The sequence below is a fragment of the Nerophis ophidion genome, linkage group LG09 (assembly GCF_033978795.1).
Source record: "Nerophis ophidion isolate RoL-2023_Sa linkage group LG09, RoL_Noph_v1.0, whole genome shotgun sequence".
Taxonomy (NCBI): domain Eukaryota; kingdom Metazoa; phylum Chordata; class Actinopteri; order Syngnathiformes; family Syngnathidae; genus Nerophis; species Nerophis ophidion.
Window position 1 is genome coordinate 53,072,794 of NC_084619.1, and position 27,040 is coordinate 53,099,833.

At 39.7% G+C, this 27,040-nt stretch overlaps 2 protein-coding genes across 7 annotated transcripts in view; one reads left to right on the top strand and one right to left on the bottom strand.

Annotated features, from left to right (window-relative positions):
• Nucleotides 1–26,272, top strand: cfap36 (cilia and flagella associated protein 36). Of its 2 annotated transcripts, none has more exons than XM_061911224.1 (11): nt 1–376; nt 2,610–2,674; nt 5,340–5,441; nt 5,522–5,636; nt 5,702–5,789; nt 9,442–9,589; nt 9,670–9,726; nt 12,731–12,836; nt 12,890–13,038; nt 18,564–18,747; nt 18,816–26,272. In XM_061911224.1, the coding sequence occupies exons 1-11, from the start codon at nt 271–273 to the stop codon at nt 18,866–18,868; spliced, it is 1,173 nt and encodes a 390-aa protein (XP_061767208.1). In that variant the 5' UTR covers nt 1–270; the 3' UTR covers nt 18,869–26,272. The 2 variants fall into 2 exon arrangements, with proteins under 2 accessions (XP_061767208.1, XP_061767207.1); XM_061911223.1 differs by having other exon boundaries at nt 2–376; nt 18,564–18,734.
• ppp4r3b (protein phosphatase 4, regulatory subunit 3B) overlaps nt 23,803–27,040 on the bottom strand; it is a 29,782-nt gene continuing 26,544 nt past the window's right edge. For all 5 annotated transcript variants that reach the window (XM_061911217.1, XM_061911222.1, XM_061911219.1 and 2 more), the window contains one exon: nt 23,803–24,678. In XM_061911217.1, the coding sequence (XP_061767201.1) occupies nt 24,571–24,678 (108 nt within the window). In that variant the 3' untranslated portion in view covers nt 23,803–24,570. The remainder of the gene's footprint in view (nt 24,679–27,040) is intronic.

The window sequence follows — 27,040 nt, forward strand, 5'->3', positions numbered from 1 at the left end:
TACCATGACAACCAACCAGGCGTCACTATTCCCGTCTGCAGTAGTCAGCGTGTATTTTTCATCGAGAGGGGGAGCATAACAAACAGCCCACCCCCACGGGGATATTTGTGCAATGGGGGGCGTTTTGTGAGCGCCGACAACCACAAATGCGTGCTTTTGCGTCAGAGGGCTGCGTGCCTACCGTAGCGGAGCTGGACGCGCACAGGCCGAAAGAGCGAAGCTTGTTGCCGTCCTGCCGCCGCTGACTTCCCCGCGGCAGCCGCAGCCAACATGGCCGAGGACGACAGCGAGTGGGTGGTGGAGAGCATCGTGGGCTACCTGGGGAGTCCAGAGTGGGTTATTCCAATCACGGATTTTATGGAACACAAATGTACAGGTAAATGAACTCGCACACCTGCTCTCCAGCCAAGCTTGTTTATTATGCTAGCACGGCTAAGCTAATGCTAAGACGCGTAGCCATGCTTATCGTTGCCGTCTAAGCCCAAACTTCAAGATTTGACGCCTATTCGCGTGTTTTTATCAAATGTAAAACATTAAACGTTGTATTTCACAACTTCCACGTGCAATATTTAAAGTGTGAGCGAAATAGTAATTAATGAAGGCGATAAAAAATATCTAGCTCCAGGTAATCTAGACCAGGGGTCACCAACGCGGTGCCCGCGGGCCCCAGGTAGCCCGTAAAGACCAGATGAGTCGCCCGCTGGCCTGTTCTAAAAATAGCTCAAATAGCAGCACTTACCAGTGAGCTGCCTTTATTTTTTGAGTTGTATTTATTTACTAGCAGGCTGGTCTCGCTTTGCTCGACGTTTTTAATTCTAAGAGAGACAAAACTCAAATAGAATTTAAAAATCCAAGAAAATATTTTAAAGACTTGGTCTTCACTTGTTTAAATAAATTCATTTTTGTTTTTACATTGCTTCTTATAACTTTCAGAAAGACAATTTTAGAGAAAAAACACAACCTTAAAAATGATTTTAGGGTTTTTAAAAACATATACCTTTTTACCTTTTAAATTCCTTCCTCTTCTTTCCTGACAATTTAAATCAATGTTCAAGTAATTTTTATTTTTTTTATTGTAAAGAATAATAAATACATTTTAATGTAATTCTTCATTTTAGCTTCTGTTTTTTCGACGAAGAATATTTGTGAAATATTTCTTCAAACTTATGATTAAAATTCAAAAAATTATTCTGGCAAATGTAGAAAATCTGTAGAATCAAGTTTAAATCTTATTTCAAAGTGTTTAGAATTTATTTAAAAATCTTAGTTCTGGAAAATCTAGAAGAAATAATGATTTGTCTTTGTTAGAAATATAGTTTGGTCCAATTTGTTATATATTCTAACAAAGTGCAGATTGGATTTTAACCTATTTAAAACATGTCATCAAACATATATATTTATTGTAAGAAATCATTAAGATGATCAGTGTTTCCACAAAGATAAATATAATTAATTATTAATAATAACATAGAGTTAAAGGTAAATTGAGCAAATTGGCTATTTCTGGCAATTTTTTAAAGTGTGTTTTAAACTGGTAGCCCTTCGCATTAATCAGTACCTAAGAAGTAGCTCTTGGTTTCAAAAAGGTTGGTGACCCCTGATCTAGACTGACCATACGTCCTCTTTTCCCCGGACATGTCCTCTTTTGCAGGACTGTCCGGGCTGTCCAGGCACGGTCTCTTAAATGCCTCAACTCAGTCAGGGTTAAATAAATAAATGATAAATGGGTTGTACTTGAATAGCGCTTTTCTACCTTCAAGGTACTCAAAGCGCTTTGACACTACTTCCACATTTACCCATTCACACACACATTCACACACTGATGGAGGGAACTTCAATGCAAGGCGCTAACCAGCACCCATCAGGAGCAAGGGTGAAGTGTCTTGCTCAGGACACAACAGACGTGACGAGGTTGGTACTAGGTGGGGATTGAACCAGGGACCCTCGGGTTGCGCACGGCCACTCTTCCACTGCGCCACGCCGTTGCGTTATTTTCCATGTAAGTACAGGGTTAAGAAGTGGTTGGAGAAAACAAAACAATTTGTGAGGGAGGGACAGAGAGAGCTCGATAGTGGATTGGTTGTTAATCAAGGCATACTTGGTCAACAGCCATACAGGTCACACTGAGGGTGGCCGTATAAACAACTTCTACACTGTTACAAATATGCGCCACACTGTGAACTCAAACCAAAAAAGAATGACAAACACATTTCGGGAGAACATCCGCACCGTAACACAACATGAACACAAAAGAACAAATACATAGAATTCTTTGCAGAACTAACTCTTCCGGGACTTGATGGGGTTCCTGGGACCCCATATTGAAAATTCCTAACACTGCTTTCAACAGAGGACAAAAAAAGGCTTTATTGAAATAAATATATTATTTATAAAGCAAGTTCAAGTATCATTGGCAAACTTTCACCCAGTCCCGGCCTTGGCGTGCTGCCCCCCTTGGCACGCATATATGTGTCCTCTTTTTGGGGTTTCAGAATATGGTCAGCCTAGGTAATCAATGTGCTAATTAATTGACGCGCGTTAAGTAGAAGACAGATAATTTGATATTTTTGACAACTTTCTTTGCTAATCTACCTGTCATTACTTTTCAGTGTTTGACGATGAAGACGAAAATAAGTTGTCGTACACGGAAATCCATCTGCAGTATAAAAAGTTGGTGAGTACACATGCTAATAAAAACAAATATTAGTAAGTCGGGTGGTCGGGTATCCACTTTCGATACCGTCAATACCAAGGGGTGTGTTTTGGGGCGATACCAGCACGATAAGATCAATATTTTTTCTCACGCATAATGTTTTTGTTTCTATTTTGCTACTGTTGATCTTTTTTAATGGCAAAGGATTTGATAAGAGCCAATGGCGGGTTTTCTAGGGTTTTATTGCACAAATTATTGTAAACTATGAAAGAAAAACAAATTATTATTACGTTATTGTCTATCACCATACTTGACAACCTTGAGACCACTGATTTCGGGAGGTGGGGTGGGGTGCGTGGTCGGGTGTCGGACGGAGGCATGGTTTGGGCGGGGGGCGTGGTTAAGAGGGGAGGAGTATAATTCACCAACTCGAGTATTTCATATATATTTCATATATATGTATATATATACTGTATATATATATATATATATATATATATATATATGTATATATATATATATATATATATATGTATGTGTATGAAATACTTGACTGTTAGTGAATTCTAGCTATATATATTTATTTTATTGTATATATAAATAAAATAAATAGTTGAATTTCAGACGGCACCTATCAAATACACAGTAAAAAAAACAGTTGTACTACTGACTGTACTGTGCTTGCTGGTTACTAAAAAAAAAATAAAACACTTACCTTTCACTATTTGAGTAACCTTTGTTCTGCCATTTGCGTACTGGCGAGAGTCACTTGCCGTCAGGTGCACAACACCACGTAAATCGTTGACCAATCAAAAAGCAACCCCATAACGCTATAGCCAAGATTCACTAGGAGATGGCAACAGACAACATAGAATCACTCTATTACAGACGGCGTCGCCATGGCTGTAACTTCCTCGTTCTTCTGCTTCGTCTCCTTGTCCGTGCAGTTTTTTAATAAAATCCGTAGATGTTGTAACGTGATTTGGTAACCAAGCTGTTTATATAACAGGCTGTCCCCACTCATGTCCGCATGGAGCTGGAGGTGGCGTGGCTTATTTTTGTCTTTTTTGTCATATGCAAGACGGAGAACGCTTTGGGTGCCTTTAAATGGATGTGGGGGCTCTCAAATTATTTCTAATAAGCAACAAAGTCGCTAAAATACTGACACAATGCACCTACAAGGGCCGAAACAATTACGTGATTAAATAAATGTATAAAAGCTTAGATCTATATTCTGTTGCTTCCATTAATCGTTTAATGACTGTAACTAATGAAATGTATAAAATGTGGTCCACATAAAATAAGGTAAAACGATTGTAGCTGAGATAGGCACCAGCACCCCCCGCAACCCCAAAGGGAATAAGCGGTAGAAAATGAATGGATGGGATGTAAGTGTAATAGAAGGTTGAAGGAATAGAATAGAATAAAAGTGAAAAGGGTAAAAAAAAAAAAAAAAGTGGGGGGAAAGAAAATATAAAGGAAAGACATGGTAAAATAGGTATAAAAAAGGTAAATATAAGGTAATAAATAAAAGTTAAAAGAAGGAAGATAAAGAAGATAAAATACGTAAATCAGAGGTAAATACAAGGTAAATAAAAGATAAAACAAGGTAAATAAAAAATGAAGGTATTACATAAAAGGTAAAAGAAAATAAATACAAGGTTAAAAAAGGTAAATAAAGGAATTTACAAGGTAAAATAAGTTAAATAGAAGCTAAATAAAAAATAAAGAAAAAGCTAAATGGAAAGTAAAAGAAGGTAAATAAAAGAAAGTAAAACATGATAAAAGCCGGTCAGAAAAGTTAAATATAAATTAAATACAAGGGCAAATAATTAAAATAGAAAGTAAAATAAGTAAATTAATAAATTCAAGGTAAAAGAAGGGAAAAAGATAAACAGGGTATAAAGAAGGTAAAGGTATTACAAAAGGATAAAATAGCTAAATAAAAGGTAATACAAGGAATATAAAAATAATTTAATTAAAATCTTAAATGAAAAGTAAAAAAAGATAAATGGAAGGAAATACAAATTAAATGCAATTTAGAAATTAGGAATATACAAGGTAAAATAAGATTAAAAAAAGTCAGACAATCAAAAAAGTTAAGTAGAAGGTAAATGAAAGGTAAAATAAGTTAAATCGTTAGGTAGAAGAAGGTAAATTAAAGGTAAATTAAGTAAAATACAGTGGAAGTTAAAAGAAGGTTAAAAAAAACAAATATGGAAAGTAAAACAAGGTAGAAGATGATCAAAAAAAGCAAATGGATGGTAAATAAAAGGTAGAATAAGTTAAATAGAAGGTAAAAAAAAGGGTTGAACAAGGAAAATCGAAGGTAAAAGACTGTCAAAGAATGTAATGAATGTTCTGGCAAGTATAAACATATTTGTTTGTTAAAACTATATTCCCTAAAATACGTATTGAGGCTAAAAAGTATGTTTTATCCGACTACTCGGTTAATCAAAAAAGAAATCAATAGATGACTAAAATAATCGATAGCTGCAGCCCTATCATACAGAGTTTTGACATCAAGCTACATTCACATACATAGTCCCAATCTCATTATAATGTATTTATGAGCAAGAGTAAACAAGTAGCATTAACTCTCTTTTTTTTTGCGGCAATGTATGGAAAACATTGAAAAGGTACATTTTGTTTCACCTGCAGACTGTAGAAATGTTTTCTTTTGCAGGTGGAGAAGCTGCTCGAGAATTACATGCAGGAGGTCGGCATCAACGAGCAGCAGTTCTTAGATGCGTGCACTTCTCCTTTTGCCAAGTCCAAAACTGTACAAGTATGTTATTCAGGCCGTCAAACCAGAAAATATTGTTAAATAAATGATGCCTTTAACATTATTGTTATTATCTGGTTCAGTCGGTGTTCCAGCCAGTCCTGGCCACAGACGACTTCCAGATGTTTCGCTCACTAATGGTGCAGAAGAACATGGAGCTGCAGCTTCAAGCACTCCGCGTGATCAAAGAGAGAAATGGTAAGCATCCTTTTTGAACACAAACGTGACTGACAATGCTACAAGTCACAAGTCAATTTCTCTAGGCGCTCTTCCTGAGTGTCTGACTGACGGCGTGGACGACCTGACAGAACTGCAGCAGCAAGAGATGAAGATTTTGCAGGAGGTCCTAAAGTAAGTTGTGTTTTTTCAATCATCATTAATGAGTATCAGACAATTTTCAAGAAAAAGAATGCGATTAATGCTGATCACAAACTCCAATGTCCTGTGTGCAACTATTTGTCACGGCTTGTCACATCACTTTTTGGAGTTTCTTGGTGATTTTCTGAGTGAACTTTTAGTTCCTGTCTTGCGCTCTTATTTTGTGTTTTTTCACTTCCTGTTTTCTCCTTTACTGCAGCAGCTTTAGGCTGCCTTCGAGCACTTTTTCCCTCACCTGTTTTCTGTTTGTAATTAGCACTATTTCAAGTAAAGCTTGCGACACCGTTGGTTTGTCTGGACTTTATTCTCTGTTCACTGGTGACTATAGACAATCCTTTTGATGCTGCGCTCTAGTACGCACATACTTTGTGGACGCCGTCTGCTCCACATTTCCTTTAAGTGTTTTGCTGGGTTCCAGGATTTTCTTTTCTTTTCTTCATAGTCTGTCCAGGCAGAGCACATCCCTGTTGCTTTCACTTTTTGTTTGTTTAATCAATAAATATCCCCTTTTTTACTGCACGCTGCCACCACAGTCTGCATTTTTAAAATCACTATAACCTCTGTTGTCTTCCACGACGCAATGTTTGAGACTATATGTCGCCATACTCAGTCGAGGCTAATATGATGCGTTCCATTGTTACTGGGAAGTTCCAGGTTCCTTGTTGGAAATTTCAACTAGAATGCCCTCGTCCTGAGGTCGGATATTCTACTCAGAAAGTCAGAGTTTCCTCACCATCCTCAAGTTGGCTTGAAAGATAGCCGGGCTGAATGTATACAATAATAGTAGCTTCTGTTGTGGTTGTTATTAGCACTTCTAACAATTTTTTTGTCGCACAAAGTTAGCCGTATACGATGTTTTGTCGGTCTGTTAAATATGGGAATATTACTGTAGCATAAATGCTATTTCTGATTGTGTTTTATCGTTAGCATATGTGTTTTCTCTTCATCCACTGTGTTTGAAGGTTGCAGGAGTGCATATTTATTCCATAAGTTGTTTATAGTCATAAGGCAAGCGCAGGAATAGCTTTACTTTTCTTGATTTCCGATCTTGTAACTGCAACCGCTTTTTCGTCATAATTTTTGTCCTTGAGAAACTGCTCTATAACTTTACCTCCAGACTTCTTCCATTTTTTTTATATTTTCATTGCTGCAACTAGTGATGCGTTTAGCAAGATAATGATAAAAAATTTAGTTTTGCAGTAGTAGAAGTGACTGAGTTTTGTATCGATTGTGTGTGCAATCATCTCTTTGGCTTCAAGGTCCCACGTGGCTTGCTCTCTAATGGGATTGTGTTAGAAGAGCACACTTTAAGCTCCTTAGCACGCAGCAAATTTAGGTAGGAGTGATTGACACCGGCAGCTATAGCTGAGGAAAACTAGTATTTCTATCCACTTTGTCCTACTGAGGGCACATTAAAATCTTCCACTTCCTCTTGAAATACCTGGCACGATTCCCCATAATGACCGATAACTACAGCAACACCATTCAACTTGAACTATTGAATTAATTCCCTTAATAGGTAGATTAACTCGTGAGCACTGTCTGTATTGTGCTGTGCTGCTACAGTATCTTCCTCTCTGTACGTCAGGCCTAATCAACTGGCGGCCTGTGGGCCAAATCCGGCCCGCCAAAGCTTTTCATTTGGCCCACCGAACATCACCCAAATAGGCTTAAGGAAACCATATAACTTAAGGTTGCTCATGAATGCAATACTCCCGCCACCCCACAGGGGGAAACAACAAGGCTTATGTGTCACAATGAAGCAGCAATGGGGTGAGTCGAAGAAGACTATTAATAAACGCTGAGAAAAAATAAACAAAGGAATTGCCAAATCTGACTTTTAACAATGACTGGACAACACAGTATGAATGTTCTGCCCCTAGCAAGTGCTCAAGTCATTGTTTCCTGTCGGACCTTGTAAGCGACGGACCCAGAGTTCCAGACAAGAAGCAACAATGATAGAACACATGTAAGCTTCACCACGAAACTTGGTCAAATCTGTTTCTCGATATTGTGCATAAAGACTTTTAGTTTGTTTTGTATTGAAATTGCTGACTTTGTGATGTATTTTTTATCCGTGGTCGTGTTTTTTGAATTTTTTTATTATTAGCTTCTGGGCGATCAGATCTCATTTAATACATGTAGCGCTAAATTTGACCTGTAGATTGACCAGTACATTGTGTGCAATGTTTGATGTACTGTACATTAGGGCTGGATGATTATGGCAAAACAATAATCACGATTATTTTGATTGATATTGTAATCATGATTAATTATGCGATTATTCACTCATTTGAAAACATGAGTATTCTTTGTACCACCAAAACTAAACTTTAAATATAGTATTGAAAAAAAGGATATAAACTACTAACAAATAAACCACAACAAGTAAAACAATAATAGCATTGCAACAACAATACATTTACATAAAAAGAAGCAATATATAACAATACAATACAGTTTGTCCTTAAATGATCTTTAATTAAGTTTTTTACTTTTTACACTTATTTTACCATAAATAGTGTGTGCTTTTGTGTAAAATAAAATGTTTTTTAAAATGCACAAAATCCTCACATTTATTGTTACTGTACATTTTGACCAGTTTTTTTTTAGGTCAAAGCATAATCATTTTGTAAATTAAAATAAAGGCCTGGGTCAATATTTTTTAAGTCAATTAACCGACAATAAATGAAAATTAATGTCGGTAAGTTGAATATTGTCTCTTATCTGTGTTGCGATGAGGTGGCGACTCGTCCAGGGTATACACCGCCTTCCGCCCAAGTGTAGCTGGGATAGTCCCGCAGCCCCAAGAGGGACAAGCGGTAGAAGGTTGGATGGATTGATGGAAGTTTTACAGCGTCGATTAATTGCCATGTGTATACTTAAAGAGCATTCACGCTTTACGTCACTTTAAGCTGCTAGACGCGTTGTACCAAAAGTGGAATGAAAAGAAGGGGTTGACTTATTTTGTCTTCATTAAGCAGGCATGTCATTTTTTCGTCTATAGTCGGAAATCTGCCTTTTTTATCTCTGTAAAAATATAAAAAAATATTTTCGTTTTTTTCCGACTTACAATGTGTGTTAAAATCTTAAACTGTCTCTTTGCTATACTTGCCAATAACTACGGTTTTTGTCAACTAGCGATTAACGCCCTGGTTGTCAGCTAGCGTTTTCCGCGGCTAGGTTGGTGGAGCAGCCATGCCAGCAACTTGAGGGTTCCAGGTTCGATTCCCGCTTCCATCTTCCCGAGTCACTGCTGTTGTGTCTTTGGGCAAGACACTTTACCCACATGCTCCCAGTGCCACCCACAATGGTTTAAATGTAACTTAAAGATGTAGATAATGGGTTTCACTATGTAACACCCTTTGAGTCTCTAGAGAAAAAGCGCTACATAAATGTAATTCACTTCACTTAGTTTGTGCGCTGGTGGACAGCTATCAATTAGTGCCCTAGTTAAAGTTACATTTGTGTCCAAATATCGGGCTCTTTTTTTAAGTTATTGAAAATTCTGCAAGCGAGTACTAATCTGTGATTATTGATTATTTATGATTGATCAAAATTAGAAACATGATCAGGTGACTGCACTCATCTCTCATCGTGATGAACGTCTTTCCTCTCCGCTCAGAAAGTCCAAAGAGGAATACGACGAGGAAATGTCGTGGAGGTTGCTCCTGGAGGAGGAGCACGGCTCTACATCCAGCAGCAGCTCTGACAACAAGGCCCAGTGTGGCAGTGGTCAACCCCCCGAAAGCCAAGAGAGCAGCACTGCCAAGGTAAGACTGGTACTATCCCACACCTCCGACATGTTATTCACCAAAACATGCTTCCAATGTGTTATTTGCTCCACGCTCAGGCCAAAGCTGACGGTCACCACGGTAACCTGGTGAATGGAAACACGGCAGCTAAGCTGGTAACCCACTGGAGTAGCCATGTTGGAATAGTAGATCAGATATTAGCAACTGCATTTTATCACTTTTATAACTTATAGCTGAGCTATACGAGTCAGGCTGCTGATTGGAAACAGATAATTGCAAAGTGGAAGTAATTCCAAAATCCATCTATCCATTTTTCTACTGCTTGTCCCTCATGGGGTCGCGGGAGGTGCTAAACATTTATTTAAAACAGTGGTGTCCAAAGTGCGGGCCAGGGACCATTTTTGGCTTGCAGCTACTTATTGGCCACCGACATGTTCTGACAATGAAATTAGTTTATTATTATTATTATTCACAAGGTATATTAGAGATAACACTATCAACTATTTGTTTTATTCCCTATAACATGAAAGCAAAGATAATGGGTTTTCTAAATAGTTTACACATGGGTTATTAACCTTTTTGACCTCGGAACCCAACTTTTCCACTACAGAGGGCCTGGGGGCCCACTCAAACTAGTAATGAATTGGAATCATATTCAATAATTATACCTAAACTTATTTAAATTTAAAATGATGCACCTTGTCAAATGATATGAAACTACGTCAATCACAAATATTATTATCAAGGCTTAGGTCAGGCGGATTAAAAAATAAATACGTATCTCATGTATTGCCAAATAGGGATTCATAAAAAATGGTGAAACGTGTATTTAAGTACAATTACATTCAAACAGTCTATAAAATTACATTTATACAGCTTCACCCCTTTTAGTTATAATTTTTGCGCTTAAATAAAACGTCTCTGACTTTAGCTCCGGACTTCTTCTGTTTGTTTGATATTGTCATTACTGCCACAAGTGGTGGAAAAGTGTATTACAACGGAGTACCACAGACCTCGCGGCGGTATAGCTCGGTTGGTAGAGTGGCCGTGCCAGCAACTTGAGGGTTGCTGGTTTGATCCCCACTTCCGCCATCCTCGTCACTGCCGTTGTGTCCTTGGGCAAGACACTTTACCCACCCACTCCCAGTGCCCACCCACACTGGTTTAAATGTAACTTAGATATTGGGTTTCACTATGTAAAGCGCTTTGAGTCACTAGAGAAAAAGCGCTATATAAATATAATTCACTTCACTTCACCTCAGATGAGAAACACAAATCTTTTGGCGGCCCAAAAGTGTCCCCTGCCCTATGGTTAGGAAAGACTAGTTTAGCATACATTGATGGTTTTAGCATCCATCATGTACAAAATGTTTAAAATTGGGCCCCTTCGCATTCTTTCAGTTTTCCAAAGACTTTGGACACCCCCAATATAACAAGTTCATCTTTTTCACAATGAACAATCATCCGTACTGCATGAGAAAGTGGAACTGAAGAACGAAATGACGGCATAATATGCATGAAAACACTCCTACAGACATCTGACATGGGACTGTTTAGTAAGTAAGAACTGTTTTAGTTATATTATAAAACTTACAAAGGTGTTGCAGAGTGATGAATGATGAATCCGTAATAGTAGAAATACAATGGATGATTTGAAGAAAGAACAGCACTTGTAATTCCGGTTCAAAGCTTTAAACGTCAGAAAACACTGTAAAGGTTCACCCAGCAGCACCTGCAGTGAGCGGACTCGTCCAAAAGATGGCACCATAGTACAAACAGTAACACAGCATTTCTGTGTCTTTGCACGTGTTTTATGAAAGCTATTTGCATTATGCCTGTCAGAGAAGAAAAATCCATACATTAGCCGCACTGTTTTTTAAGATGCGGGGTTCAAAGCGTAGAAAAAAGATAGCGGCTTATAGTCTGGAATTTACGGCGCAACAGAACCAATGTCGTCATAGCGCCAAAGGGACAAACTACCGGGTATTTTAAAGCGCACGCAGAGCAAGACAAACCACTCATCATACTTCAAATCTTGTGGTGTTATTTCCCTTAAACTTCACGAGGAGGTCGCCCGCACCCACAGCTGTCAGTGACAGTGCTCCAATTAGAGTCCCTTGCGTTTTGTTGTTATTGTAGACTGTGTTTTCAATGAAATAGAGCCACACCTTTAGGTCATACTTGCCAACCCTACCGATTTTCCCGGGAGACTCCCGAATTTCAGTGCCCCTCCCGAAAATCTCCCGGGGCAACCATTCTCCCGATTTCCTCCCGGGCAACAATATTGGGGGCGTGCCTTAAAGGCAATGCCTTTAGCGTCCTCTACAACCTGTCGTCACGTCCGCTTTTCCTCCATACATACAGTCACATAATATATGCGGATTTTACACACACACACACACACACACACACACACACACACACACACAGGTGAATGCAAGGCATACTTGGTCAACAGCCATACAGGTCCCACTGAGGGTGGCCGTATAAACAACTTTAACACTGTTACAAATATGCGCCACACTGTGAATACACACCAAACAAGAATGACAATTACATTTCGGGAAAACATCCGCAACGTAACACAACATAAACACAACAGAACAAATACCCAGAACCCCTTGCAGCACTAACTCTTCCGGAATGCTACAATACACACACACACACACACACACACACACACACACAGGTGAATGCAATGCATACTTGGTCAACAGCCATACAGGTCCCACTGAGGGTGGCCGTATAAACAACTTTAACACTGTTACAAATATGCGCCACACTGTGAATACACACCAAACAAGATTGACAAACACATTTCGGGAAAACATCCGCAACGTAACACAACATAAACACAACAGAACAAATACCCAGAACCCCTTGCAGCACTAACTCTTCCGGAATGCTACAATATACACCCCCTTTACCACTAAACTCCCCCCATCTCCTGAATTTGGAGGTCTCAAGGTTGGCAAGTATGCTTTAGGTACACCTGACTGTGGTTGTAGTTCAACCAAGACTTTTGTTGTCTGTATTGGATAAAATTAGAAGGGGCAGGTGTACCTAATGAAGTGTCCAGTGATGACATGTTTACAAATGCATGCTTGTGACTTTATGTCCATGTGCTGACGTCCAAGTGATCGCCTCGTTCCCCCGCAGGCCAACGGCAAATCTCCCAGAAACACGGAGATGAAAATGGCTGCCGCAGGCAATGGCAGGTGTGAGGACAAGCGCATCTCCTCGTGCTCGTCTGTGCGCACCTCCGGTAAATACCGCATATGTTAGTCCGAGATGTTGACTTCTGATTGTAAAGTGAAGGTGTGCATACAGTCGACGGCGTTCTTCCTCCCGTGAGAGCTCCTGTCAGCTGCGTGCGTGACGGCAAGGAGCAGAGCGGCGGCCACTCGGCAGGAGAGTGTTGGCTGGAGGAAGCACACCGAGAGGCGGGCTTCTCTCAGCCCTACACCGTAAGTACGCAAAGACCCCCCCACTTATGTCCTGCCCACGCCACTATATGGGGCGATATGGCTCGGTTGGTAGAGTGGCCGTGCCAGCAACTGGAGGGTTCCAGGTTCGAGCCTCGCTTCCGCCATCTTAGTCACTGCCGTTGTGTCCTTGGGCAAGACACTTTACCCACCTGCTCCCAGTGGCCACCCACCCTAGTTTAAATGTCACTTGGATATTGGATTTCACTATGTAAAGCGCTTTGAGTCACTAGAGAAAAGTGCTATATAAATATAATTCACAATTCACAATAAATAGTATCATTTGTTTGCAAAATGGTTATAAGTACACCTCTGCATAACATTGCATCCCTACTTAATGAATCAATCAATCAATGTTTATTTATATAGCCCTTAATTCCAAGTGTCTCAAAGGGCTGCACAAGCCACAACGACATCCTCTGTTCAGAGCCCACATAAGGGCAAGGAAAAAGTCACAACCCAGTGGTATTTCAATGTGAATGACTATGAGAAACCTTGGAAAGGACCGCAGATGTGACCGGATGCAAAGGACGTCGAGTGGGTCTAACATAATATTGTGAAAGTCCAGTCCATAGTGGATCTGACATAATTATGAGAGTCCAGCCCATAGTGGAGCCAGCAGGAGACCATCCCGAGCGGAGACTGGTAAGCAGCGCAGAGATGTCCCCAACCAATGCACAGGCGAGCGGTCCACCCCGGGTCCCGACTCTGGACAGCAAGCACTTCATCCATGGCCATGGACCTGTCAACCCCCCCCCCCCCCCTTCCACAAAGGAGAGGGGGGCAGAGTAGAAACGGCAGATCAACTGCTCTAAAAAGGGGGTCTATTTAAAGGCTAGAGTATACAAATTAGTTTTAAGATGGGACTTAAATGCTTCTACTGAGGTAGCATCTCTAACTGTTACCGAGAGGGTACTACAGAGTACTGGAGCCCGGATAGAAAACACTCTATAGCCCGCAGACTTTTTTTGGGGTCTGGGAATCACTAATAAGCCAGAGTTCTTTGAACCCAGATTTCTTGCTTGGACATATGGTACAATATAATCGGCAAGATAGGATGGAGCTAGACCGTGTAATATTTTCTACGTAAATAGTAAAACGTTAAAGTCACATCTTAAGTGCACAGGAAGCCAGTGCAGTTGAGCCAGTATAGGCGTAATATGATCAAACTTTCTTGTTTTTGTCAAAAGTCTAGCAGCCGCATTTTGTACCAACTGTAATCTTTTAATGCTATTTACATTAAAGAAAGAAATATAGATATGTTTTCAACAAACAAAAACTTTATTAACATTGTTATTAGTGTCAGGTTCAAACACTCATGACATCTTTTAAAAACAAGACAAGAAGCAAGGAATTAAACAGATACAGATTTAAATTTAGCTCAATTGTTGAGAAAAACGTAGACACTGTACCCTTGTAAAGTGTTGTCCCCTGCTCTGACAAAAGATTGTACGCCTCCTCTTTTATTTGGACTTTCCCTGATTACATGGCAACAGCTGTTTCTAAAGGTACGGTGGCCGTAAACATCCGCCGTCTTTGTTTACAAAACGGTTTAAAGAAAAGGTCGTAAACAGCCGGTGCCATCGGTCACAAAACAGTTCAAAGTAAAGGTCGCCTGGAGGGGTGTCAGGCGCTGTTTCCTCTCCGCTTTGTAGATCTCGGGTCAAGACAAAATCTTCCTGTGGATTACAATACATCAAACAAACGGACACCCTCATGTCGCTCCCCATCCTACACCGTGGAGTTTTACTAACCTTTTGCTTGGTTGGCTCAAAGACAGCTTTTGTCCTCTCGCCGGGAACTCGTGGCAACACAAAGTTTTGTGATAACATAGATACAATTATTCTGACAATTAGTGTATCAATATTGCCTGAAATTCTGGAAAAATAAATGTATCTATATTTAAATTATCATTTTTGACTGACTTAAACCATTTGATACTGAAATGTAAAATTAATTCAACTCAATAATAATACATTCCAATTGATCAGCAACATTAACAATATCTAAAACACTTCCACCTTCCCCCCAAAAATTTAATCAAGCAATTTGTGTTGACTTTGTACATTTTTTTTTATTAAAATAAGGAAGTGAGGATTAATGGCTACAATGAGCACGTTTTGTGGGGCACAGCTTTTTGGATCGGGATTTGAAGAATGATACTGATAACGCCTCTTTATTTGCGAACAACTGCTTTAGGCACAAAGAGTATTCATGTGTTCACTCATGTAATAACAAATATCTATTTATTAAAAAATACAACTGTTTAGTTTATATATTACTGTATATATAGATAGATAGATAGATAGATAGATAGATAGATAGTACTTTATTGATTCCTTCAGGAGAGTTCCTTCAGGAAAATTAAAATTCCAGCAGCAGTGTGCATAGTTGAGATCAATTTAAATTAAAGTAAAAAGTAAATAATGGGGGTTTAAATGGAAACAAAAATAGAGAAATATTACAGTAAGAATAAAAAATAAAAAGCAACAATGGGAATAAAAATATAACAGTAAAATAAGAATATAACAAGACAAAGTAGGCAGTAGTGACCATGTTATGAAAACTTATTGCACTGTTATTGTTTTGCATCCCCTGTCATCCTTGTACCCCCCGCCCCCCGCCCCAGAGAGGAGTTGTACAGTCTAATGGCGTGTGGGACAAATGAGTTTTTGAGTCTATTAGTCCTGCACTTGGGATGAAGCAGTCTAGCACTGAACAGGCTCCTCTGGCTACTGATAACGCTATGCAGAGGGTGACTGGCATCATCCAGGATGCTCACTGGTTTGTCCACAGTCCTTTTCTCTGCCACCGTCACCAGTGAGTCCAGAACCGGCCCGCCTGATCAGTTTCTCAAGTCTGGAGCTGTCCTTCTTAGATGTACTTCCCCCCCAGTACACTACCATGTAGAAAAGAACACTGGCAACCACAGACTGGTAGTACATCCACAGGAGTTTTTTACAAATGTTGAAAGAGTGCAGTCTCCTGAGGAAGTACAGCCTGCTCTGTCCTTTCTTGTACAGGTGGTCCGTGTTAACAGTCCAGTCCAGTTTATTATCCACCCAAACCCCGAGGTACTTGAATGAGTCCACGGTCTGTACCTCAACTCCCTCGATCACAATAGGTTGTGACCGTGGACTCGACCTCCCAAAGTCAATGACCAGCTCCTTGGTCTTTGATGGATTGAGCTGCAAGAGGTTCATGTGGCACCAGACAACAAAGTCCCTCACCAGATTCCGAAACTCCTCCTCTCTGCCGTCGCTGACGCACCCGACGATGGCTGTGTCATCCGCGTACTTCTGGATGTGACACAGCTCTGAGTTGTAGCAGAAGTCAGCGGTGTACAGGGTGAAGAGATGAGGGGCCAGCACCGTTCCCTGCGGTGCTCCGGTGCTGCTGATCACAGTGTCAGACGTGATGTCCTTCAGTCTGACGTACTGTGGCCTGTCGGTGAGGTAGTTCGAAATCCAGGCAACCAGGCAGGGGTCCACTCGCATTTTGTAGAGCTTGTCCTGAAGGAGGCGGGGCTGGATGGTATTAAAGGCACTCGAGAAGTCCAGGAACAGGATCCTCACAGTGCCATTTCCCTTATCCAGGTGTGAGTGGGCTCGATGCAGCAGGTAAAGGATAGCATCCTCCACACCAACGCCTTCCTGGTACGCAAACTGCAGGCTGTCCTGGGCATGCATGTATGCATATATATGTGTGTGTGTGTGTGTATGTGTATGTGTATGTGTATGTGTGTGTGTGTGCGTGTGCGTGTGCGTGTGCGTGTGCGTGTGCGTGTGCGTGTGTGTGTGTGTGTATATATATATATAGTTTCCTCAATTTTGAGTAGTAAAACACGTACCTGCCCCCTAAAAATGTAAAACTATAATTTATTGTAATGAATTTAGATCAGGGAATGCTCTTTGAGGGATTTGTGGTAAAGGGATACACTAATATTATTTGATAATTCTTTTGTAAATGAATAAATATGAGAGAATATATTTTTTAAGAAAAAATAAAACAAGTTATATTTAGTTCATTTGTTTTACCGTGAATTTATGGTTTTATTTTTTCCAAAAGTATTCTGCCTGGAAGAAATCTATCCAAAATATAATGAATATCGTAATTATCATTACATAGTGTACAAAATAAGAAAGAAAAAAAGAAAAAGTATTTGTTAAAATTTATAGTTAAATTTATTTCTATTTTGATTGAATCTCAGAGAGAGGTGCTGTAAACCCTGCAAAAAAACAACTAATGTTGTAATGAAATGGATACATTGTTTATACGGCAGTGATTGATTTGTTACTGTCAACAAAATTATGCATCATAAAATGACAAATAAAAAATAAAAAAGTTTTAAATATTTTGCGGATTAAAAAAAGGACAGTGATGATTGTACACTTGTGAGGTCCATCTTTAATTAGTTGTATTAAAATGCTTTTGAAAAGATAATTGCAATTCTCAGGGCGTTCAGTCAATTTGTTTGAGAAGCCATTTCTCCCCTCACGGGAGAAAGCTTGGTAATCGATATTTGCAAGTTTTAGATTCCATTGAAGTAGAAATGTTCCTGTTGGTAATTTGTTGTTGACTTTATTAAACCACATAAAGAGACAGAACGAATAACTTCAGTTACCAGCTGTGTGAAGTCAGTCTGGACGCGCACAGAAGGAAGGGAATTCAAATGGCCCCATTCAATGCAGTTTACCTGACACATGAAACGTGACGAATGGCTGGCGTGCGCCTCCCACTTTATCTGCCAGATGGCAGTAGAGTGTTGAATATCTTAAAATGTATTCGTGGCTATTTTAAGCCATACTTCCCAACCTTGAGACCCCGATTTCGGGAGGTGGGGGGTGGAGGGCGTGGTTGGGGGGGGGTTGTGGTTAAGAGGGGAGGAGTATATTTACATCTACAATTCACCAACTCAAGTATTTCATTTATATAAATATATATATGTAAGAAATACTTGACTTTCAGTGAATTATAACTATATATATTTATTATAAAAAGCAACCCCATAACGCTATAGCCAACATTCACCAGGAGATGGCGACAGATAACATAGAATCACTCTATTACAGATGGCGTCGCCATTGCTGTAACTTCCTCGTTCTTCTGCTTCGTCTCCTTGTGTGTGCAGTTTTTTATTCAAATCCGTAGATTTTGTAACATGATTGGGCAGGCAAGCTGTTCATATAGTGGGCAAGCGGACATGAAAACAGGCTGTCCCCACTCAGGTCCGCCCCCTCCAGCTCTGTTGAATTTCAGGAGAACATTTTTTCCGGGGGGTTTTCGGGAGAGGCGCTGAATTTCGGGAGGGTTGGCAAGTATGCCAGTGTCAGTTGCTATGTAGATTAGCACTTTCCATCATTTTCAGCAGACTGCATTGCAAAATGGTTCACCCCTCCCTCCTCTGAGGCAAGAATGGGGCCATATGAATCCCTTCCCTTCTGTACATCAATATGTTTCTCCTGAGTCTGCTGGTCTGCCCAGTTTAATTTGCAAATGTCCTCCAGGAGTTGTCGGCGTCGCAGCAGCTTCAGCTCCAGCAGAGGGCGACCTACTTATGTCAGCAGCGAGACAAACTGCACGCGCTCAAGAAGGAGCAGCTGAACAAAAGCAAACAGGCCGGCACACCCGACCCGGCGCCCAGCACACCTTCCACGCCGGCACCTGCTCAGACATCTGTGGGTCCATCAGGTGTGGAACAGTGATGAGGGGTGTGTCCGCATTAAAACACGCCTTTTTTCCCTCTCCTTCCCCTGCAGGAGATTTCTGCAGAGGAGCGAAAGAAGCTTCAGAAGAGAAAGCATTTGGCTGACAAGCTGAAAGAAGAAGTCATCAAAAAATGAGCACATATGTGATGCAGTTTTCGTGTTCCAAAATGCACCTTTTTTGTTTGTTTGTTTGGAGTCAGGGTCCGTGCTGCGAGTCCTCCACATGTTCCCTGCTGACAAACACTTGCTCGGCCGGCCAGGGGATGACAAAGGAGCATTCAAGTGGTTTCATGTCACTTCTGGACCTTTGGAGACTTCAGAACCTGCCCAGGTGCCAGAGACTTACTGTACATTTTTCTTGTGTAGAGATGGCAAAAACTAAAGCAATTTGCATGAAAAAATACCCACAATGCATTGTTTAGGACACTGCAAATAGGACTACTCCTATTTGCAGGACCTGCAACTAGACCCTAGTTCAGGGGTCGGCAACCCAAAATATTGAAAGAACTATATTGGACCAAAAATACAAAAACAAATCAGTCTGGAGCTGCAAAAAATTAAAATCCATATAAAGGCCCCTGCGCCCCACGCGACACCGAAGGGAATAAGCGGTAGAAAATGGATGGATTACATAGAGATAGTGTGGCATGAGATATAAATGGAATTAAGAGGACTTAAAGGCCTACCGAAATGAGATTTTCTTATTGAAACGAGGATAGCAGGTCCATTCCATGTGTCATACTTGATCATTTCGCAATATTGCCATATTTTTGCTGAAAGGATTTAGTAGAGAACATCCATGTTAAAGTTTGCAACTTTCGGTGCTAAGAGAAAAGCCCTGCCTCTACCGGAAGTCACAGATGATGACGTCACAAGTGTGGGGGCTCCTCACATCCTCACATTGTTTTTAATGGGAGCCTCCAACAAAAAGTGCTATTCGGACCGAGAAAACGACAATTTCCCCATTAATTTGAGCGAGGATGAAAGATTCGTGTTTGAGGATATTGATAGCGACGGATTAGAGAAAAAAAAAAAAAAAGTTTAGAAAAAACCCGCAATTGCATTGGGTCGGATTCCGATGTTTTTAGACACATTTAGTAGGATAATTCTGGGAAATCCCTTATCTTTCTATTGTGTTGCTAGTGTTTTAGTGAGATTAAATATTACCTGGGTGTTTCCACGGGTGTCTTGACGCGCAGTGTCTCAGGGGAGTCGATGGCAGCTTCATGGACGGCCCAAGCTCAGCTTTTCTCTGGTAAGCGACTTTTTAACCACAATTTTCTCCCCGAAACCTGCTGGTTGTCATTCCGTCGTGATTCATGTTCGCTTGACCGCGCTGTGATCCATAGTAAATTTTCACCTCCAGGAATTTTAAACAAGGAATCACCGTGTGTTTGTGTGGCTAAAGCTTAAAGCTTCCCAACTCCATCTTTCTACTTTGACTTCTCCAATATTGAACAAATTGCAAAAGATTCAGCAACACAGATCTCCAAAATACTGTGTAATTATGCCGTGAAAGCAGACGACTTTTAGCTGTGTGTGTGCGCAGCGCTCACACTTCCTAAAAACCTGTGACGTCAAGCGTACACGTCGTCATTACACGACGTATTCAAGCCGAAACTCCCGGGAAATTTAAAATTGCAATTTAGTAAACTAAAAAGGCCGTATTGGCATGTGTTGCAAAGTTAATATTTCATTATTGATATATAAACTATCAGACTACGTGGTGGGTAGTAGTGGGTTTCAGTTGGCCTTTAAAGGAAACTAAATTAGCTCAAATATAGCTACAAATAAGGCATAATGATGCAATATGTACATTTTTTGCTATCCTGAATAGCATGTTAGCATCCATTAGCTTGCAGTCATGCAGTGACCAAATATGTCTGATTAGCACTCCACACACGTCAATAACATCAACAAAACTCACCTTTGTGCATGCATGCATAATGTTAAAAGTTTGGTGGACAAAATGAGACGGAAATAGAAGTGGCATAAAACAGGTCCTAGAGAGTCGGAGGAAGTTATACGTGTAAACCAGGGGTCACCAACCTTTTTGAAACCAAGATATACTTCTTGGGTACTGATTAATGCGAAGGGCTACCAGTTTGATACACACTTAAATAAATTGCAAGGAATAGCCAATTTGCTCAATTTACCTTTAATAAATAAATCTATATATATTTATAAAAATGGGTATTTCTGTCTGTCATTCCGTCGTACTTTTTTTCTTTTTACGTAAGGTTTTTTGTAGAGAATAAATGATGAAAAAAAACACTTAATTGAACGGTTTAAAAGAGGAGAAATCACGAAAAAAATTTAAATTAAGTTTTGAAACATATTTTATCTTCAAGTTCAACTCTTTAAAATTCAACCGAAAACATGAAGAGAAAAACTAGCTAATTCGAATCTTTTTGAAAAAATTAAAAAAATTATTTATGGAACATCATTAGTAATTTTTCCTGATTAAGATTAATTTTCGAATTTTGATGACATGTTTTAAATAGGTTAAAATCAATCTGCACCTTTTTAGAATATATAACAAATTGGACCAAGCTATATTTCTAACAAAGACAAATCATTATTTCTTCTACATTTTCCAGAACAAAAATTTGAAAAGAAATTCAAAATACTTTGAAATAAGATTTAAATTTGATTCTACAGATTTTCTAGATTTGCCAGAATATTTTTTTTTAATTTTCATCATAAATTTGAAGAAATATTTCACAAATATTCTTCGTCGAAAAAACAGAAGCTAAAATGAAGAATCAAATTAAAATGTATTTATTATTCTTTACAATAAAAAAAAAATACTTGAACATTGATTTAAATTGTCAGGAAAGAAGAGGAAGGAATTTGAATGTTAAAAAGGTATATGTGTTTAAAAATCCTAAAATCATTTTTAAGGTTGTATTTTCTCTAAAATTGTCTTTCTGAAAGTTGTAAGAAGCAAAGTAAATAAATAAATGAGTTTATTAGAACAAGTGAAGACCAAGTCTTTAAAATATTTTCTTGGATTTTCAAATTCCATTTGAGTTTTGTCTTAGAATTAAAAATGTCGAGCAAAGCGAGACCAGCTTGCTAGTAAATAAATACAATTTAAAAAATAGAGGCAGCTCACTGGTAAGTGCTGCTACTTGAGCTATTTTTAGAACAGGCCAGCGGGCTACTCATCTGGTCTTTACGGGCTACCTGGTGTCCGCGGGCACTGCATTGGTGACCCGATATAACCAAACTATGGTGAGTTCAAGGACCGTCAAAATTAGTAGGACAAAAAGGCGCTCGCCAAATACTTGAATCAGTTTAATACCAACATTGTGCTTTATAACTTTTAAGGAGGTTTGTGTCTTCTTTTTCCTCCTTCTGAAACCATATTAAGACAAAACAGATGTCTCCCCCCCCTCATGTTTTCCCATACATTTTTGAAAAAGCTCCAGAGAACCACTAGGGCGGCGCTAAAGAGCCGCATGTGGCTCTAGAGCCGCGGGTTGCCGAACCCCGGTCTAGTTGCAGGTGATGACAACGGAAGTGAGTCGTGTCTTTAAGACACGCCCCCAGAGTGGACGTTTGATCCGTCACGTGATCCAAGATGGCTAATGTAATGCAACATGGTTGTTGAATGTATTGCTTTTTTCCTGCTCATATGCAACCACAACGCAAACTTATTTTCAGCAGTCTTATTTCTGATGTCCGTGTTACCTATTGTCTCTGCAGCGTCATTTCCCTGCCGTCACGTCGTTAAGGGGGCGTGGCTTAGATCGCCAGCAGCCACAGCTATATGTATTTTACAAGTAGAGCCAGTTTACATGCCGTGTCAATGACACGCCACTAGATGGCAGCATTGAACAAACGTATCTTATTTTGTAGTTTAAGGTGGAACTCTTGATGCAATGTTATCTATGCGTTTTTTATAAATGCCCTGTTTGTTTTTAAATGTAGTTATGTAATGACTGGATGATTACATGTTTGATTTACTAAATGTTGTATAAATTGTGAAATGGTTGGGTTCAATTCTATGTGAAGCGAAGTAAATCATATTTACCATATTTCCTTGAATTGCCGCAGGGCATATAGTATGCGCCTGCCTTGAATTACTGCCGGGTCAAACTAGCTTCCCAAAATAATTAGCGCATGCTTAGTATTACCGCCTGGTCAAACTCGTGACACTTCCCCTGTCATCATTTTCAAAATGGAGGAGGCTCATTTCAATACCGGTAATTTGAAATCACATAAAGGGAAGAAGATTAAGAGCTATTCAGTAGGATTTAAGGTCCAAGCTTACATTACACTAAAATTTTTACTGCATACCTTTGGTAAGTGCCGGAGTGAGAAGAGGTTTTAAAATAATTAGCGCATGCTAACTTTTACCGCATGCCTTTGGTAAGCGCAGGAGTGAGAAGAGGTTTTAAATTAATTAGTGCCCCGGCGGCAATTCAAGGAAATACGGTATATAGCGCTTTTCTCTAGTGACTCAAAGCGCTTTTGCATAGTGAAACCCAATATCTAAGTTACATTTAAACCAGTGTGAGTGGCACCGGGAGCGTGTGGGTAAAGTGTCTTGCCCAAGGACACAACGGCATTGACTAGGATGGTGGAAGCAGGGATCGGACCTGGAACCCTCAAGTTAATGGCATGGGCACTCTACCAACTGAGCTATACTGCTCCGATGTCTCTTTTTAGGATTTTTTTTTTTAAACAGAAAAAGACAAGCTCGCCCCGCCGGTTTGTAACAATAGGACAATTGGTAACAGAAATAAATATTAAGTTGAAACCCGCAGTACGCAACGCAATAAAGACGTCCTAATGAATGTCTTCACCAACATCCACAATAGAGAAATAAATTGAATTGAAAGAAAACTGTAAATAATCCACAGTCAGTGAAATTGCAGTCAAAACAGCTGAGAAGTAAACATTGCAATGCAGGAATGCTCAAAGTGAGCAGAAAAAGATGCATCCAGCATTGCAGAAATGTTACTCCCTTTCTCTTCAACTAAATACATTCAGCAGCCAGTAGAAAAAAAAGTAAATCCAAACTCAAGACTGTTGGCTGCAAAAGTGAATTTACTGCAGTTTTAATGTTTGTTTTTTTTAAAACCAGCATTTGCAACTTACATAGAATCAAATGACCTGAACCGGAAGGGAGAACAGTGACACCGCCGCTGTGTGCTGATTTAAAATCATATAAAAAAAAAGACACACATGGGCGAGTGTCGCTCTCTCCCTTCCCAAAGGAGAACGGGGCGATGCTTTAAAAAGGGAAGAGAAGGTGGTCTGTACAGTACTTCTGAACAAAGTGGTGAGAGACGTGTCTTGTGGCCTCGCTTCCTGGTTCCTGGTTCCTAGTTAGACATGCGTGACCTGGTCCAGGGGAGCCAATGGGAGGGAGCAGCCAGTCAAGCGTCCTAACAACTACGAGGGCTAGTCCTGCTAGCCTGACTGGCCTGTGGCACGGCGTGTCCACGGGTTGTCTCCGGCTCGGGAGCTCAGAAGCCTGGGTGTGGGGAGCGAGGCGGGTCCTGTCGGGCTGTCATTGCTATAGCAACGGAGCAGATAGGAGCCGACCTTGGCACTTTGTATTTCCGCTGCGGCCTCCCTGGTGGTGTCGGGACGGCGATGGAGGAGGCGAGCTGTGAGTTAGTTAAAGGTTAGTGAAGGTCCTCTGGAGGAGTGATGGAGCGAGGTGGTCTGGAATCCGCCTTGACGTGGTCCCAACAGCTACAAAGGACCAGTGACACTTCCAGCAGGAGGACAGGAGGGACCATGACGTCCGTCCCGGCAGGACCAAGGTGACATTGGGGACATCGGGCCTTTAAGAGCTCAGGCGAGGACGCTTCCTTGGAGACTGATCCTCCTCCTCCTCGTCTTCCTCTTCTTCATCCTCATCGTCAGGGTAGTCCACCAAGCCCACCAGAGCGGTCTAACAAAAACAAACACACTTTATATTCATGTATGGCTCTTTAGTTTGAATGTTAAAAATATATAATGACTTCTATCAAGTTCATTTGCTCATAAGCACACTTTTTGTCCTTTCAGTATTTTTTTTTGCTGTATTTTGAGTAGTGTTTCTCCTTTATATGTTGAAATTGAAATGCCAAGTTATCTTTCAGGTGTGTGTTTCATATGCTGGCAGTTATACTGTGGACAAAATTATGTCAAAATTAGTAATAACTAAATATGCTGTTTGATATTGAAATCACAATTAACATGATTTATTAACTTGAAAACATGAGTATTGATTGTACCACCAAAACAATATAATTCAAAACAACAACTAATATAAATTATAAACAATTAAAATAAGTGACAACTAAATAAAATAGCAACATGAAAACAAATGTTTTAATTTTATTCTTTTTTACTTCAGAGTTTTACCTTTTACATTGGTTTTACCACCATAGTGTGCTTTTTGAGTCATAAATAACATTTTATAAAATAAATGCAAAAACGTTACATATATTGGTGAAATACATTTATTTTGACTAATATTTTAAGACGAAGCATAATCATTTACCGTATTTCCTTGAATTGCCGCCAGGGCGCTAATTAATTTAAAACCTCTTCTCACTCCTGCGCTTACCAAAGGCATGCGGTAAAAGTAAGCATGCGCTAATTATTTTAAAACCTCATCTCACTCCGGGACTTAACAAAGGTATGCAGTAAAAATTTGAGTGTGAGGTAATCTTGGACCTTAAATCCAACTGAATAGCTCTTAATCTTCCTCCCTTTATGCGATTTCAAATTACTGGTATTGAAATCAGCCTCCTCCATTTTGAAAATGATGACAGGGGAAGTGTCACTCATGACGTCACGAGTTTGACCAGGCGGTAATACTAAGCATGCGCTAATTATTTTGGGAAGCGAGTTTGACCCGGCAGTAATTCAGGGCAGGAACATACTATATGCCCTGCGGCAATTCAAGGAAATACGGTAGTAAATGTATCAATATATGTTTTAATTACAATTACATTATGCTTTTGTAGGGTACTTTTTAAAAGCTTTTTGTTGGCAGTCAGACAGCGCTGTTATTGTGAAGGAGTTATTGTGCTGTTGTGAGCTACACTAAACACAAATATAAACTTAACTTTTCACTATATAAAGCACTTGAAATCACGAGAGAAAAGCGCTATATAAATGTAATTCACTTCACTTTGTTTTTGCTCCCATTTAACATAAGTTGAATTCAAAGATCTAAAATGTTTTACTTTGTACACACAAAAGTAATATTCGTCTCAAATATTGTTTACAAATCTGTGTTAGTGAGGATTTTTAGCCAAGATAATCCGTCTCGCTCACAGGTGTGGCAGATCAAGATGTTGGTAAAACAGCAGGATTATTGCAGATTTGTGAACAATATTTGAGAGGAATAGGTATTTTGTGTATATAGTAAAAGTTTTACATCTTTGAGTTCAATTTAAGAAAAATGGTAGCAAAAACAAAATAGTTGTGTTTATATTTTTCTTGGTATATGTGGAGACAACTTGAAGCTGTTTGAATAAAAAAAGTAATCTCAAGTTGCGACTTCTGTCCTCTTTGTACATTGATATTACATCCATGATGTCGTTCACAACAACACAAGCAGATGAGATGTGTTGTGGGTACATGGATTGTTGTTGCTCGCTTTATTTTCCTAGTTAAGTCGCTGTTTCATGTGGCCGTCTCCAGATTGTTTAGTTCAGGATGGGGCGTTTGAGTGTGTCGGGATGAATGAGCACTACCAGACACATTTCCCAAACAAATGTTCCTTCTCAAAATGACAACAGTTCACTCACATTTATGTCCATGTCCATGATATTCTGCATTTAACAGCTGATTCCAATTTATTGGCCAATTCTGTGACTCCGCCCACATCTACGACAGCATATGACTGTGCGGAATTTGTTGAGTTCAATGATTATTGATTAGGTAAAGCAACTTTATTTGTATAGTACTTTTCATACACAAGGCAGACTCAAAGTGCTTCACAGACAACAAAGTGAAATGAAAGAAAATAAAAGCAAAATTAAAATGCAGACAATAAAAATGAAAACAGTGCGGACGTTAAAAGTTAAAAGATTTACCTGAAAGCTAAGGTGAACATATAAGTTTTCAGTCTAGTTTTAAAAGTAGTCAGAGTTGGGGAAAGTCTGACATCTTCAGGAAGTTTATTCCAGCCATTTGTTGCGTATTGACTGAATGATGCTCTCCCTTGATTTGAGTTTACTCTGGGAACTGCTAACAGATTGGTCTCAGAAGATCTTAGTGATCTAGAGGGCTTATATAGTGGGAGCATATCAGTGATA